At 34.9% G+C, this 18514-nt stretch overlaps 1 protein-coding gene across 1 annotated transcript in view; it reads right to left on the bottom strand.

Annotated features, from left to right (window-relative positions):
- Positions 1-3081: 3081 nt before the first annotated feature.
- Positions 3082-18514, bottom strand: part of LOC124359932 (UDP-glucose:glycoprotein glucosyltransferase) — a 62737-nt gene continuing 47304 nt past the window's right edge. The window contains exons 17-26 of the mRNA XM_046813082.1: positions 14518-14727; positions 13237-13461; positions 12783-12953; positions 10566-10749; positions 8937-9119; positions 8729-8832; positions 7681-7852; positions 7190-7306; positions 6146-6299; positions 3082-5569 (exon numbers count right to left, since the gene is read on the bottom strand). Coding sequence (XP_046669038.1) covers positions 5544-5569; positions 6146-6299; positions 7190-7306; positions 7681-7852; positions 8729-8832; positions 8937-9119; positions 10566-10749; positions 12783-12953; positions 13237-13461; positions 14518-14727 — 1546 coding nt within the window. The 3' untranslated portion in view covers positions 3082-5543. The remainder of the gene's footprint in view (positions 5570-6145; positions 6300-7189; positions 7307-7680; positions 7853-8728; positions 8833-8936; positions 9120-10565; positions 10750-12782; positions 12954-13236; positions 13462-14517; positions 14728-18514) is intronic.

Raw genomic sequence — 18514 nt, 5'->3', positions numbered from 1 at the left:
TTTTTGATAATACAGCCACTCAGGCGATTATCAATGCGGTCTCGGGACGTGGCGTTGATGGTCAGGTGTGTGACTGGATAGGGGCCTTGCTCACGGACAGGGTTGTTGTTTCAACCCTCATGGGAGCAAGTGTTAGTGCGAAGGCTACGAGGGGCTGTCCGCAGGGCGGCGTCCTCTCTCTCCTCTTCTGTGGAACCTGGTTGTGGATGACCTGCTAAATTCTTTGAATAGCAGCGGTGTCTTTGCACAAGGATACGCAGATGATATTGTGATTCTTGTGAGTGGCAAGTTCAACACAACAATCACGGAACTGACCAATGCTGCTCTGAACATGGTGGGAAACTGGTGTGATAAGGTTGGCCTCACCGTCAACCCCACCAAGGCTGCCGTGGTTGCCTTTACTATGAAGCGACAGATGGAGGGCATTGGTCCCTTTCTATTTAAAGGCTCACCCGTTGAGCTGAAGCCTGAGGTCAAGTACCTGGGCGTGATCCTAGATAGGGTTCTAAACTGGGGACCTCATCTAGAAAAGGGTCATTGCCAGGGGTAAGTGGTCTCTAATGCAATGCAGACGTGTGATAGGTGGGCCCTGGGGACTGAAGCCGAGGCTCTTGTACTGGCTTTATGTTTCTGTGGTCAGACCTGCACTAATGTACGGAGCTGTCGTAATGGTGGCCAAAAACGGAAGCCAAGACGGTGGTAGCACGTCTGGCAGGTATCCAAAGGATGGCCTGCCTCGCTATCACAGGGGCCTTTCCTATGCGCCAGGCGCGGCTCTGGACTGTTGTCTTAATCTCGCCCCCCTGGACATTGTCATTCGAGCTATGGCCAGGAAGAGTGCCTACTGTCTTCAGCAGACGGGATTCTGGTCGGGCTGCAGCGGTGGGCACTGCAGAATTGGCACTCTGATACAGGAGAATGTTTTTGCACATGATCTCTGATCAGATGCCACAAAAGTTTTTTCCTTTGACAAACCCTTTAGGATTATTTTGCCCTCAAGGGATGATTGGTCAGAGGGAAGCAACCTCTTTCCACCAGCGGAGCTCGAATGGTACACAGACGACGGCTCTAAAACAAAAAGCGGCCACAGGCGCTGGAATTCTGGGAGTGAGACCATGTAGGGAGCTGGTGGTTCCTATGGTCCGTATCCGACAGTCTTTCAAGCGGAGGTCGGCAGCCATTATGGAATGTGCTCGTGAGAATCTTCGTCTGCGATATAGGGGCAAGACGATTAACATTTTCACGTGACAGTCAGGCAGCGCTGATGGCGCTGGATTCTTGCGCAATCAAATCCAAACTGGTTTGGGATTTGCTATCAGACCGTTTCCTCCCTTGCCAGAATCAACAATGTAACCGTTTGTTGGGTTCCTGGTCATGAGGGATTCCTGGGAACGAAAGAGCTGATGCCCTGGCCAACCAGGGCTCAGCAACAATTATGACGGGCCCTCAACCATTCTGCGGTGTTCCAAGGTGTGAATCCTCTAGGGTTGTCTCGAAATGGATTCGCGCGGAGCATGGGAGAAGGTGGAGGTTGCATCCGGGTTTGAGAGTGAGTAGAATGGTATTACAGTCACCTTCCTCCAAGGTGGCCTCGGACCTTCTCTCATTAAACAGATCAATGTCTTCCAAGGTCATTGGTTCTCATTACGGGCAATGGTCCACCTGAAGAAGCATCTACACAGAGTTGGTATCCTTCAGGAGGATCCGCTCTGTGGAAGGTGTAATGAGCAGGAGGAGACTGCTGAGCACCTGCTTTTTGATTGCCCAGCAATAGCAAGAGAGCGGTATGCCATCTTTGGTAGCTTTGAACAGGGTGGTGAGTTTTCCCAGGAGGACTTGATAGGTTGTTTTCGGCGGTTTGTTGAACTGCTGAAGTTGTAGACTGGTAGTCCTCATGGTGTTTTCCGGGGTGCGCAAAAGGCCCCTTGAGGCTTAAGTGCATGGCAGTAGGCCGCCCCAGGGGAAAAAAAATATATATATATATTGTTTAGTTTTTTCTCCAAGTATCTGGTCATGATAGCTGCATAGTGTTTCCATTAATTTATTAAAATATTAGTGCATTTGGTGGAGAAAACATCAAAAATGAAAATAACTTTATTCTATTGATATTTGAGGAGAAACCAAATTACATTGGGTGAAAATTATGGAATCATCTTCATCGACCATTTAAAGAGCTCGAGGTAGACGCTTTTAAAAATGCACTCCTTGACCTTCTTATTCAACAGCCATTCTACACAATTTATGACATTAATGAACCAAGATTGGAGCCACTGGGAATCAAGAACTGTTCCTGCATTTTATGCATCATTGGATTGCAAATTATTATACAAACAAGTTTGATATTTTTTGATCCCATTGCTGTTTACAATAAATATATTAATAAATAAAGTTACTTTTCATTACATTAATTTAATAAAGAAGTTTGTAAACCAACCCTATACTAAGGTTGCCTATATGAAAGACTACTTGCATTTTTATATTGCAAATAAAAATACTTTTAAATTAGTTTAAACCATAACTTTAACCATTACTTATTATTTTTTTTGTGTTTACAAGAGAATAATATGCCAAATATTTATGCACTTGGCAGCAACTCTGGAAACAATAAAACAGATAAAAGCTCATCGCTATGGAAACATCCAAATATCAATTTAATATTATTTTACACTAATAAATGTGAATTGTACACTGCATTATGACTTGTTTTTAGATAAGAACACAATTACAAAACAAAGTAAACAGTACTACTAGCCAATAATACACAATTCACATCAAACTGATTTGTAAGGCTAGATCATAACATCATAGGTAATTATCATTCCAAAGTAAGAAAACAAAAATAAAAGGGCATTAATCGATACATGGAAACACATCAAATGCTGCTATATGGTTACTGAGATATTTGTGTGCTATATATAACATTGCCTAAGTATGGATTGTCGAGCCAATCGACGCACACAATTTACAAGGTTTTTCCTGTGTCTGATATGCTGGTGCCACGGCACTCAAAGGGTTAGTTAAGTCTTATTTATTGGATTATGGGTATAAGAAATTTCTATATACACATTGACACAAACAAAATTCATATTCAATATTTTTATTTTTATAGCCTGTAAGAAACAATTTTGGAAATATGCCTTTTGTGAAGAATGTTTGTCTTTCCACATAAATATTTCCTTTTTGGTAATAAACTATAACTGCAATATATAAGCCTGAAGAGTATTTACTACACATTTCAGTTTTATAAAGTCAACAATTTTTATAGGGGAACACAATATACCAAATTGTATTGCTGTTTTACAATCACTCTAAAATTCTTTCACCAGGAGGTTTTTTCCATCATGTTCTACTCAAGTAAACTTGAGTTGTTAATTCGCTTACAATATTATAAAGCTGCAAAATTACCACCCATACTCTTAATTGGCTATTTCCACCAATATACAAGTTTAGGCACTTCTTAGCAACAAAGAAAATGGTTTTATTATTAAGCTTGAATAATATTTTATGATTTTTAAGATAAAAATATGAATAAAACCTCATGATGAGATACAAACAAGAGATTTTATAAAATAAATGCTGTTTAACATTTTCATATGCTGAAAGGATTGTCAGACTATGGCATCATAATGAATGATTTAGCCATTCCAAAGTTCTTGGAAATATGGAATTAGCTGCACAGTAGTATGAAAATATCAATAATTTCAATAGACATACAGTTAAGATAGACACAATATTTTATTCTATGACAAGCAAATGCTGCATAAGGCATTTTCAAAAGCCTCATACATTGGAAATAAGAATAACTGTGACTTTTTATTTGTAATTCTTGTTAATATTTTAAATGTCCGAATAAATTTGAAAATAACGTTGTGAATCCAGGTGTTCATGTCACTTATACCCCTTACACTAAGCAGTTCTCCACATGTAGCACTAACATAGGGTAAAACTTGTCCAACTTGATTTTTAAGAACTTTATTGATTGTACAGATAAGCAATTACTAGCAAACATAAAAAAATAAATTATGTTTCTTATTAACTATGATTGGGATAATTGCATAAAATTTCAACTTCACTCTATTTATTTAATCCTTGTGATACAGTCACGTGCTGTTTCCACTGATCAAAATTCAGAATAGGAATGTGAGTAATATCTACTTATTATTCCAAGCTCATTGTATGTGCAAACATTAAATCAATTGTAGTTCGGCATTTTATACTTGTCTCAATACAGAATGTAAATTAAATATAAATGTTTTAGGTAATAACCATAACTGTTTTTGTCTATCTTACTGAGCTACATGTCTGTGAACATTGAGTTCTCAAATGAATATTCTAATCAAATGATTTAGTTTCACCAACTAAGACCCAACAATTTAGTTATCAATCAATACTCTATCAAAGCGCATACTACTGTGCAGTGAATCATCAACAATTTATAAATATCATTCTGTATTATTTGAACAGGAACAACAGCAAAATCTAAAATATATTCAGTACATATTGGGACATTTGTAGCTTACTAATCTGTATAAATATCAGACTTACCAGCTGATTTAAAAATTCCATGCAGCTGCTAGCAGATCATGTTAAATACAGTTTCTGATTTCAAAATAAACTCATAAACTAGATCAGAAATAAAGGAACACAGCTGACAAATCATGATTGAGCATTAAAATTAAAAATAATACAGTAAACATTATATATAGTGTAAAGCTTTGTTATTTGTAATTTGTATAAATTTTACCATACCACAGTTTAATCAAAATTATAAAAAGCAAACAACTAAAGAAATAAACAAACATCGAGAAGGAGATAAGCTCACAATATTCTCAAAATGTATAGGTACCCTAAAGATTAAAAAAAGGAGCAGTAGTAATCTCTACTGTACAGAATATCACAGTAAGAGCCTAGGACTTGGAATTATTTAAAACAATTTGATAAAATGTCAGGTGCCAAAATTCAATGATTACAAGGTATGGCATGATACACAGAGTGTCTTGTCTGAACCACGCATGCATACCCTGATACTGAATTGAACTTAATACAATAGAATCTTAAGCTATACAAAAAAAATGTACACATATAAGTGATACAACAAAACTATGTACTTTTGCATTATCCCCTTTATATAATTTAACACAATTTTATAAGATTGTATACAAATTATAATTAGGAACTGCAGTATTAAAGGAATAGAAATCAAAGATCAAGAAATCTTGGTGTTTACAATTGTTTTTTACCATTCTACTTTTATTAATCAACACACATTTCATTCAAGTTTTATTGCTATTAACACAAAACGGTTTAGTTTAATCCCTTAAAAAGGCTTTACTGTCTAGGTTTATTTATAGGAGATCATTAAAAATGTTCATCACACACAATCCTATCTCAGTAAAAAATATTTAGATAAATAGAGTAAAACTATCTAATGGACAAAAAGAACATAATCAGTGAACAATAAGGTGGTGTACATCTGCTTTTTAAACAAAGCAGTCACTCGCTGTTGGGCCACATCCTTGGGTCGACAGAGGAGAGCCGCAGTGTCATAACTCGGTATGCTGGCTGTGACCTACACACAATATTACACAATTAATTATATTACTTTCCCACACAAATATATAGACTATGTATTTTTCTTTTTTACAAGTACAGTAAAAACATTGCAGTGGAAAGAGGATATCCTGACTCAAAAATAGTTGGTTCCAAAAAGGTTGTAAACTTGTGTGTAAGTGTGTGTGCACACACAGATGAGTGTGAAGGGAGGAACCTTGGAGGGGGGAAGAGGAGGAGAGATGTCTTCACAATCTTCTAAATGTTACAAAATTTACAATTTTTTTTGTAAAAAATAGTAATGGTTGAGTTATTACATTTTTACTAATTATAGCAATAATTATAAAGATTAACAAACAGCATCCCTAAAAGAAATCTTTACTTGAAAAGTTTGAATTTTGAATAACATTACAAGAGATCAACCCTGCTTAGCTGAAATATTTTATAGATTCTGATATATTTTGGAATTTAAGTTTTTTACTAGATGTGTGTAATACCTGAAATAATAATATAAGAATAGCTACGAGGTATAGCTGATTTGGTATCTCATAGTCAAGGTACTTTACTTAGATTTATCAAAGAATCACCAACTCACTTTGTCTATGAGACGTGTTTTCTTCGTCTTCATGATCATCAGTCGCACCTAACCTTAACTGAACCCTCTTGATTTCTTCATCATAGTCCTTCCATTCTTCAACAATCCTCATAGCTGCTGTTAACTTGGCCTCTTTTGTTAATGGATTGTTACACTGTACATGAAAAATCACAGCATGTTGACATTAATTTAGTTAAAGATGGAGCTTGTATTGGCTATTATTAACTTAATCACTAAATTTAGAACACACCAACCAATACTTAAAACTTTTATTTTTGTGAGATCTTTCTGACGAAGATAGCCTTGCTATCGAAAGGTCTCACAAAAATAAAAGTTTTAAGTATTAGTTGGTGTGTTCTAAATTTAGTGATTAAATTAATTTAGATGGTTAATATCTTTTATAACTTTTCATCCTCATTAACAGACTTTAAACAAAGAATTGTTTTAATTAGTCGTAAACAATATTGAAACAGCTCCAAATACGTAAACAAATGTCAGGTACCCATAGCACTACTGGTCATTCGTTCTAAAAGAACAGTGATAATGAACCTGTTGAAGCAATCATATTGTAAACATGTTGGTTACAGTAGCCAAATACATCACTTAATACTTGGGAATATGGGCAAATCAAAGAAGTTTCTCTCTCACAAGTGGCTTGTTTCATACAGATGTTGATAAATGATGTGACTATTTCTTAGGATGCTGTGATGTGTATAAAGACAATTCACAGCCACATTATAGGCTATTCAAATTAAACAAATTCTCTAGAGGTTTCATAATACCTCATAATATTTGAACTTTAATGTAGTTTACAAAATAACTAGCTGAATTATCAAATGACTCTAAAAATAGCTGTGCAACGTGAAATCGACAAACATCAGGTTAAGCTCATTGCATAAAAACATATTTGATAGAATAAATGCACATAAGAACTTCAATATAAAATTGAACATTGATTACAGAATTTGTACTAAGAAAGGAGGCTACCAGCTACTGTCATAAATTGGTTCAATCAATAGCTTAATCAGCTCTAATGATACTGACCAGATCAATGGTTTTTGCTGAAGTCTTAGAGTTGTCATCACACCACGTCTCGCACCATAGCCATTCCTGAGGCAGTGATTTGATAGCTACTTGATGTATCATGTTGTTCGGCAAGTCCTGCAATACAAAAGTTTAAATTATCATCATCAGCATAATGAGGAAATTGGCTTAGTAGTAACAAATCAACACATGTTGGACAATAAAATATTATACAGAATATAAAAATTTGATTTCAAAGTGTTACATCAAATGAGTAATCATAAAAATTTAGAAAGAGTAGTTCTAAGATGTGTACTTTTTATATAATATACATTAAACTGAATTATAGCATAGAATTATAGTCTGAATTTATTTATCAAATTGTTGTTTACAAATTTAAGAATTTCTATTACATATAAAAATATATTATATTTTTATATGTAATAATTATGTATAAATACATAAAAGTAAAATAAGACTATTTTATTGAAATAAAAATATGAGGTAAGAACCTGGTCGAGGTTAGACAAACTGTTGGGGTCTTGACTAAGAGCTTGGTACTGGCCACGCAATCTATCTCCAGCAGCGATACGACGGAACCGCTTTAAGTCCACCACATAAAGGGCACTGATGTGGTACCTGCGCCCTTGCAAATGGTTCCGCCAATAGCCCTGCTTCCAGAATCTGCACATCACACAAACATAGTGCTATACAAATGAAGATGGTAAACAAACACTGTCTCCACTAGGATATAAAACACTAAATTATTAACAAAAATGACCAACAAAATTCTTAGAATATTTATGCTCAGCCGAAATCTGTGAAAATATACTTTACAGATCAAACTAAAAAATAATGACTCGTACACCCTTTATTTAAACCTCTTCCATTTGTGTCACATCAAATTCTTTTCATCTACTAAAATTTAGAACTACATTATTCTAAAAACTAAACTCAATAAACTATTGTAATTCGTGCAAAACTATTTAATTTCAAATATAGATAGACTGATAAAAAAATTAGATTCCGATGGTCATACCGAAACTATGGTCTTGATTCTCGATAGTGAATTCAATAGTATTTGTAACTAAGAATATAACAATGCTTAATAGTTTTGTTATCGTTAAAGCAAATCTGGCCAGTACGAGACTGTTAATTTGGTTATCACATGTTTTTCCAAGTTCTTTTTTTGTTTATGGCACCCATATTTTTGCAACTAAAAACTTTGTACTCACTTACCAATCACCAATATCAATGATTAATTATATTACCATGATTTCCAACACCAATACTTAATGAAACCACTTGTCCTGAGTATCAAGTCTCATTGTCACTAACAAAATAATCAAACTCTCATAGATGGCTAATTATTACGTCATGTATTTTAATATCTGAATACTTGATTTACAAATAAATCTGAATATGAGTATGGAATATTCCAATATATATACATATTGTAGTCTATGTGTGCTTTTAGTAAGATACATTTGATACGTTGTTGAAATTATATCGTATCCTGCCTGTTTAAGAATATCAATATATAATGCAAACATATCCAACCTGAAACCATCCATTTCCGTGCGGCTATCACAAAAAGGGGTGTATCCATATGGAGCACCACCTAAGTCTAAATCAACAAGTTCCTTCATGTCAGCCCTCACAACCTATAACAAGAACAGTTTATTATAAATAATATTGTAAACATTCAAGCAATTAAATTTAACACAGAACATTTTGGTTCACTTCAAAAGTTGAATACTTGGCATACCTGGTCAGCATCCACAAATATGATTTTCTTTATATGAAGAGGGAAGAGCACATCCAGGAAGAGTATCTTGTAGCCCCAGATGATCCTCTGTTTCTCCGTCTGCTGGTGAAGCCATCTCGGCCACTTGTACTGTACTAGCTCATACTCAAACCCATATTCCTGTGCCATTCGAGGCAAGAAATCCTAAAAAAGGCAATAACCAGTTAAACAGTATACAAATCTTGACATGGTTTTATACATGTTCGTAAAGACCAAGAGTTTATGAATTTTTCATATTATCGGTATACTAAACATGTAAAATGTCAAAAACAAATAATTTTATGTTAAAAACATATAATAGGATATTTGGTAAGTTGTTAAGTAAATCAACCCAATTTTGTAGAAAAAATAATAATTTTCAATAGTTTTGGCATTTCTTATTAGGCCATAAATTGTCGAAGCCGGTTGGTTGAATATAATGTTAATTATGGCCATCTGAGCTACTAGCAGCCCACATCCACACTGTTTTCCGCCCAAAATGTGCTTCTTCCTGCCTAATCTGAGTTTCCCACATCATTCCTTCAACTGCAGATCACATTCTTACATTGAGTTTCTCTTCTCAGTCATCTTGTACACAATACATATGACATAACAACATCTTACAGTTTCTTTGTTTAAAGTTTGCTGTAGACGATAGAAGGTTGACAGGATAACGTTTCGATTGATTGGAATCTATCCTCTTTGTCACGTTGTACAATGTACATATTTGAATTGTTTGTGTGCCACTGATGCTACCTGTGAAGACAGCATGAGCCATAATGGCCCATATCATCACGAATGTATTAGTAGACAAAGAGCCGAAAGCCAATTTGCGTTATATAAGCCAGCACACAACCAAGTTTTTCTTGAAATCAATAAAAGAATTTTCTCTAAGAGAGATATTAATTGAAAACCTTGCTAACAGAATTTCAGACGAAGAGGATAGATTCCAATCCTTGAAACGTTGTGTTATACCTTATGTAACCATAACGATCCTGTTATCCTGTCAAACCTTCTATCGTCAATAACAAACTTTAAACAAAGAACCATGCTAGGTTTGATGTAAGTAGCAAAATAGGAGAGCAGCAAAAGGTCAAAACAAATATGTTGAATTATGTTTTTCTCCTGTTTATCTTAGCACACACTTAAAACCAACTGTCAGATATTGAAATAAATGTTAAATCATCACATTAGGTAACCATATATATACCATGAAAGTGGTAACTTTTAGTCTATTTATTTATCTACCAGTGATATAACTTATTTATATATCTGACGGTTAGTTGTAAGTATATTAAGATGGAAAAAATATAATCTGAGTAAAATGTTATTGTTTCTTATTTTTACCTCTTTTGATACCATCTCATTTCGACATGAAAAAATCTAGCTCGGCTAATGATCAATTTCTTCCTTATGAAAAACTTCTCTATTGATTTCAGAAAAACCAGTTTGTGAGTTTATACAACAAAAATTGGCTCACAGAGGTTGGCGCTACAATATAAGGTTGAGTAAAACTTTGTTTCAGTAAATTATATAGAAATAATGAACAAGTAAAGTTATTTCTTATAAATAATAGAATTTCTAGCTCATTCACCTTATTTTAATGTTTACCTTAAATGTAGGTGACAAGTAATTCTTAAGAAACCAGAATTTTACTGGTGATTTGGTGTTTTTGAGGACACTAAGCATCATGATGCGTAAGAAACGCTCGTAAAGATGACCAGATGCCACAGAGAAAATGTTTATGGTTGCATCAGCTGGATCCACTGGCTCGTCCTTGGTTGAGCTGAATGTGCTGTAAAGCATTCCGTTATGGTATTATACTGACACTGATAGAAGAAAAACAAAGTGTAATGAATTGTTCCTGAATGTTATTTTAAACTTATAAAATACTAAACACTACCAGTGATACTAAGTTTAATGATATGAGGTACATCCAGAAAGTGTGTTTCATTATGTTTATTAGATTTTTGGTATGTATCATAATTTTATATAATTAAAAAATCAATCCAAACCTATTAATTGTTTCTTAGAATATATTCCTTTGTATCAACCATAATTCTAAGTAATTTTTGACCAGCTCTCACTCATTTATCCATTTAACCGCAAGTGTATATGTAATTTAATTGGTATATAATGAGTAGGATAAAAACACACACTCATCAATTGAAATAAATAAAGAATACAATACAATCAGTATACTCTAATACCTACTTATACCAATAAATAAGTAAAATTAATAAAGTATAGATAATTAAAATAGGGGAAATAAATTATAGCCATAGTAATACTTGATAATAATGTTAGATCACATCTTACTGGGTTACACCTTTAACCCTTAGAACACTATGTAGTTGCTGCCTAACTTTTGATTAGCGCTCATTAATTACTAAAAAAATAAAATAAAAACTCAATGCTTATTTTATTTTATTTTTCTACGTAACAAAAGGAAAAGAGTCTGCATACAAATATATTTTTCTATTTGAACAGATTTTTTTATTTTTGGCGCGGCAGTAGAGCACGGATCTACGGGCTTGTGGCATAAGTGGTACAAACAAACTGCCGCCTCTGAGACAAAAACTGGTCTATCATTGATCGATAAGCACAGAGGCGGCACGAGGTATGCAGCACATCTCTAAACTACTAAAACATACTTCCCACACACTCTGACAAACTAACTCGGAACCATCATCACAAAACAAGACAAACAATAGTTTTGCACATATAAACACTCATGACATTCATAAAATGGTCACCCCTTGAGTGCTTATATGTGCTTATGTAATGGTGCTACAAGCATTAAAATTATCAAGCAATGACAAAAATGATGAGCAAAAATAACTATTTACTTTACACTTGTAAAAAAACTAATAACAAGACAGTCCCAAAATTATTATTGTTCTTGAATTTGAAGTATACATGTTTTACGTTAATACTTTGTCAGATCAACTTACGAGTAGAATATGTATGAAATGGATGTATGGTATTGAATGCTATCAACTATTATCTTTTACAATGTGATATTTATTATTAAAAAATTGTTATTCATACAATGAGTCTGATGTTTTATCATTTTCTGTATTTAAGTAATGTTTCAATGTTTAAAACTGAAACAAAGTATAAAAATATTGAAATTAAAATGTTTTTCCTTAATAAATTCTTAACATTGAATGCTGGCTATGAAATACATTGCTTTCTTAAACTCAGGTAATTTCTATTACTTTTTAAGCTACTCGAAAATAAGTTTAATAAAGTAGTTAGATTTCTAACACTCCCTTCAGTTTTTCTAGTGATACAAAAATTATTCAATTGTACCACAAGGTTAAATATGAACGTAATTCAGAGTATATGTCTCAGAAAGAAAATGATTTTTATAAACCAATTCATTTTGCATTATTTAGCAATAACAATTGGATAGCACTTTAAGTGTTCAATAAAAAGTTTTATTTTTTTAATGATAATCATATTTTGAGGCTTAATTGTGTTTTAACCCTCTCTCTAACAGCATAACTTCATCAATGTGGAAAGTTACTTGATTAAATTTTACCAATTTAGGATGAAATTTGTAATTGCAAGTTGATTAAGCTTCCATATATTTGTATCAAATAGTTTATTTAACTTCATTTAAATTTTTTGTTTAGGGTTTTTACTAATGGTTTAGTTTATTTTTGAATTAATTCAAATATGTATTCTGCTTCTATAAGAATCTTTTACCATGTACAAAATATAGCTAAACAAATTTAAAGTCTTTTGCTCTTGGAGCAGATAAACCATTATGGAGATGTTTGACTTCAAACTTGAAGATCACGTAATGGCAAGTAGTTGTACCTGGTGATAGAGTTCCAGATGCCCGACTGAGCCTGGTCATCATCTCCCAGTAGATCCATGTGCTGTTTATCAGGTTTCTTGGTCACCTTCAGCTTGAGCACATGAGGACGGAATGAGCTGATAAGAGCCTTTATGTCTGTCGAGTTCTCTGGAGTGTCTGAACCCTCATGGCTGAAACATTCTCACTCCTTAACTGATACTGAACATAATAAAAGTTATAACAATAAAATTACCGTATCTTATGAGATACAAGTTTACATTACTAAGTCAAACATGTTCTTTATAACACACTAATTGCAACATAAGAAAATTATCCCAAATATTTTTAAGGAATAACTATATTTACAATTAGTAACAATAACAATTTAACTAAATCAAATTATGCTTGTTACTAGGGACAGTATAATATTTTCATTTTAGATGTAAAGCTATAAAACTAAGGTTGTACTAATACCTTGTTATATCAAATATATCAGCGGAGCGTCCCTGTCGCAGTCTTAGTACCCATGCTCCAGGATTAGCCTTTAGCTGGAAGTAGCCTAGGTTAGCCATGACGATTGTGTCTACCTGCACCGGTTCCAACTCTGTGCCCAGGGTGATCTGTAAACCCCTCGGGGGGTTACCCAATGTGGACTCGAAGCAGTGACCCTCCAGCAGCAAGTACTCTAGCTCAAATTGACTGTAACACACAAAATATTGATAAATAAATGGTAATCCAGTAGGATATTACATAAATATGTTAAATTAAGTTTACACTTGAGAGCAAAATTTACAACATTTAACCTGTAGTGATTGATATAAATTTTAAATGAATTAGAGACTAGTAATAATAACAAACAAGTTAAAATGTAAGGGAACGAAAATAAATCAATGCAGCGGAGTACCAAAGGCTTCAACAAAACATAATAAAGAGTTATTGTAGTAACAAACGGGCTGACATTTTACCAAAAATCCATTTGACATTTCTTTCTTAGACAAAAAGAGACCAACATACCAAGTCTCTATAAATTACTTTCTATCAAGAAGTAACACACAGAGACAGTTCAACGTGTTTTCTTTCCTCTCAACAACAGAAATTATAACTATTTAATTTTATTATTATTATCATAAGTTTTAAGTGACAGTAAATTTCCCACCATATTATTTTAGTCATAATCAATTAACACTGGCTACCAAGTGTCTCATGTCTGATAATGTTTAGTATCATCACACACCACTGCTATGCATCTTGGTAGTGAACATGTTAAAGTTACAATTATTTTTATGATCAATTAATCAATAAACATTTTTTATTGCTGTAATATAAAGATCATTGACAAAGTCTCATTACAGCTTTCGTTATAAATACAGCCAAGTCAGTTATAAAACTTAGATTAATTATATCTTAAGTTATGCAAACACAAACCACAATACTCAAAATACAGTCAGTGGCATTGGGGAATTTAAAATAAAATGTTTTTTAATCGGAAGAACTCGTCCAGTGCCAAAATGGGTTATCTAACAGCCATAAGTAATATTTATTCAAAAATATATTTTTATTGTACTTTAGGACAAAGGGTAACAAATGGTTGTACACCCTCAGTGCAATAACAAAATGGCTTTCTTTCAAGAGTTTTGCTCAATCTATTAAAATTAATAGATGCAGCATTTTTATTCCTGGTATTGTGGGAGTGTTTTATACTGCTATTGTACCTTTTTAACATTTACTTATTCTGATGACTGGAGTGTAACAAACCTGTGAACCACACTCTCGACCTCCTCTAGCCGAATGTTATCCAAGTCATAGGGGCTAGCTACCGCCTCCACCAGCCAGTTGTCAGGGACATGCATGTTCTGTGTGAGCAGTGGTGCTGGCGGCATGTTTGAGAACCTGGCAAGTGGTCCTGGTCCCAGTCTCCCCTCAGGAGTGAACGTCACCTCTGGCTCTACCACGTAGCGGTAGAAACTGTTAACACAAACAGGTATACCAACATAAATAATAATGTATAAACAGTAATAAAAGCTACACTTTTTTCAATAAATCAATAATTCTTATAGCTAAGTTGAGCCAACACGGTAACCACATGTAGTATGTGCTTTTGGATTTTAAATAGTATAGAAATATTAGAACCTGTAATGTGATTGGCTGAAGATTACAAATATTGCGTAAGCATCACTTTTACAGCTTCTTTACCTTCATCATAGATACATTAGCTTTTGCAAGTAAAATCTTAGATATCCTATTTCATAATCATTGCAAGAAAAAAAAATGTTTGAAACAAGAATGAAGTTATAAATTTTAAAGTAATAGCTTACTAATACTTCTGTTGATTCTTAAATACAAGTAGTAATTAGTCATTAGTGGGCACATAAGGGTGCAAGGTATACAATACAGGTGCGTAAATAATACTAGCGTAACTAAAGCTAAAATACATTTTGTAAATCAATTTGTACTTATAACAGCCTATAATACTGTATAATAGACCAACAGATAATATAGTAAAAATAAATTTTTAAAATTAAAATATTAAAACTTATTAAAAACGGGAGGGTGCAGTGAATTAGTTAAAGCTATCAAGCAGGTTCTCATCCAAGGAGTAATATGCCTCCTTAACCAACTTATCCTTTACAGCCTTTAACATCTGTTTTTTATTAAGACAAGCGACATGGGGAGATATATTGTTGAACATTTTAAAAGGCATGTATAATGAACTTTTTTCAAATAAGGAGAGATTTTGGTGGGGATACTGAAATGTTGTATTGTTCTTTGTATTAAAGAGGTGTGTGGAGGTAAACTCATTATACAAGGCAGGCCTATCACACATTAACTTTATGACTTCCATAAACATATATTCCTGTTACAGTAGAACCTCGGTTAACCGAGCCTCGCTTAACCGAGACTCCGGGTTTTAACCGAGGCCGTCCTACGGACGATTTTTTTTATTTTAAAAAGCAAAAGAAACACGCACAAACTACGTACAGTAATGAGCGTTTGGGTGCTCCTTTTATCGCAATACGCACGCTAGCCTGCAATGCGTTTAAAACTACTGTACAGTAAATTGTTGGCAACTGTTGTGTTTCCTCGGCCAAATATTTGCGTAGCTTAGCGCTTATCTTTGCCGAATGCATACGGCACTGTCACCCGACCACCGCTCGCCAGAGCAGCTGCAGGTGTTGTAACCCGACACCGCTCGCCGCGCCGGACCAATGCGAACTGTTTCAATGCCGAGACGCGACTGAGCCACTCGCTCTCCCCACCACCACCCCGATTCGAACTCCGTAGCTTATTGCGCATCTAGTGGGCTGTCCTGGTGTACAGCTTCAGCTCGGATGTGTTCGTGCATCATCGGTCTGCCCGAAGACGCCATTTCGTCTCAGTGGGCAGTCCTTTGTTTACTTTTACAAGTCAAGTGTTCTATCACTGTTTTTTTATTGTGTGTTTAAGTGCAGTTACAGTAGGTGTAAATGAGTGCTAAACGCAAACGTGTCGTTGTGTCCTTAGAGACTAAACTAAATGCGATTCGTCGTCTTGGACAATGGTGAGTCAATAAGAACAGTCGCTAAAGACTTGGTGTTGGTGAGGTTACCGTCGGAGATTGGAGGGAGGAAGAGGGCTGCTGAGTTAGAAAAAATGGGGTGCTCAGAGCTTAAATTCCAATTGCAATTCAGAGAGAAAAACGTTTAAAAAGTGTGAGTATGAAAAAAACTTCCGAGGCTTTATTCTTATGGTTTTCGGAAATGAGAGCAAGGGGAAGTCCAATAAGTGGGCCTATTTTGCAGGCAAAAGCGCTAGATTTCCATAAATCTTTTGGCGATGGCGATGAACCTTTTACATTTACCGCTAGTTTTCCGGGTGGTTAATGCGATGGAAGAACCGTTATGGAGTGCGGCAACTTAATATATCTGGGGAAAAAAACTTTCAGGTAATGAAACTGATGTGACAGTTTTTGAAGAAAAAATAAGGGAAAATTGATTTTTGAGTGAGGGTCTTACATCCGATCAAATATTCAACTGTGATGAGACAGGCCTTAACTTCAGAAATGTTGCCCTCAAAAACTTTAGCCAGTCAGCAGGAAACATCAGCTCCTGGGTATAAGAAATCTAAGATCGAGTTACAGTTTTAGGATGTGCCAATGCTGCAGGAAGTTTTGAAACTCAAACCAGTTGTAATAGGCAAGTATAAAAAGCCACGTGCTTTTTAAAAATACTAATGTGGACACATTTCCCAGCACATACACAAACCAGAAAAACGCATGGATTGGACTCGCGGATTTTCAAACAATGGTTTTTTGAGGAATTCGTTCCAGTCGTTGAAGCTTTCTTGGAGAACAAAAAACTCCCTCGCAAGGCCCTTCTTATTCTTGACAACCGCTTCGTCCCATCCAGATGCTGATGAGCTAGTCAGCGATGGCATTAGAGCCTTATTTTTGCCTCCAAACGTTACTGCCCTCATCCAGCCTCTAGACCAGGGAGTTCTAGAAACTTTTAAGCGAAACTACAAAAAAGAGGCTGCTTTAGAAATCTACTGGAGAAGCTAGAGGACGGGCTGGGTGTCACTGATGCTCTCAAGTTAATCACAATGAAAGATGTTGTCTACTGGGTGTCAGAAGCTTGGGATAACGTTAGGGAGGACACTATAGAAGGTCATGGCGCAAACTTTTTCGGAATTGAAAAGGCAAGCCGCCAAGAGACAGCTGCTCCTGAAAACCAGCCAAGAGCATGTCCTCCTGAAAATGAAGAGCTTGTGAATCTTTGTAACCACCCTTCCAGTGGCTGAGCCCATCAGTGCAGAGGACATCAGTGAATGGATTCAATGGAGATGAGGATCAGGCCCTAACTGATGACGTGATTATCCAGATGCTCAACCAACCAGAAGATGATGACAAGTAAGTTTTTGATTTTTTATTTATGCAAAATTTTAACATAAAAACATAATCCAACATCAATTTTTTAACACAACTATATTTGTTACACTTTAGTTAAATGTTGCCCATTCATCAATCCAAAACTAATTTCATACCAATTCCAACTGCTGCCTTTTGATTGCGTTACGGTTACGTAAAACAAAAGTTTTTTTTACAGCGATGAACCTGATGGGGCGGATGAGAAAATATCACATACAGAAGGTCTAAGAACGATCGAGGGAGCACTGGCATACATTGAACAACAAGAAAACCGCAACAACAAACGATTTAGTTTGGCTGCGACGCTGGCGCAAACAGGGCGGCTAGCCTAAGATCCTCTAATCTAAGTCAAAAAACAATAACTGATTTCTTTGGGAAAAAAGATTAGCTTACTTTGTTTATTTTTGTACAATGTACAGTAAATTAATTTTCATTTCTTTGATTTAATTTTGTAAACAGGGAATACTGTACTGTAACTAAACTTCTGTACATTGTGTAGCCTATATCATACGTATTCAGTTGTGCAATAAATTGAGTGTTATATTAAAACAGTGTTTAGTATTGTGAGTGTTACCGTTTCCTCTCACGTTTTATTGCGTACTAATAACATTTCTTGTACTAATAAAACTAAACAACAGTTCAGTTAATAACTTTTGTTCATGTTTTAGTATATCTTGAGCTAATTTTTAGCCCCGGTGGTAACGATTTTTAGGTTACGTTCCGTGTTATCCGAGGTTCGCCGTATCCGAGGTACCCTCGGTCCCCAATTACCTCGGTTAACCGAGGTTCTACTGTAGTGTGACAGTAGTGACATGGTGTGATAGGGGTCTCAGTTGGTATATCCCTGTC

This window comes from Homalodisca vitripennis, chromosome 4 (assembly GCF_021130785.1).
Source record: "Homalodisca vitripennis isolate AUS2020 chromosome 4, UT_GWSS_2.1, whole genome shotgun sequence".
Classification (NCBI taxonomy): Eukaryota; Metazoa; Arthropoda; class Insecta; order Hemiptera; family Cicadellidae; genus Homalodisca; species Homalodisca vitripennis.
This window is presented reverse-complemented; position numbering and strand designations above follow the sequence as displayed.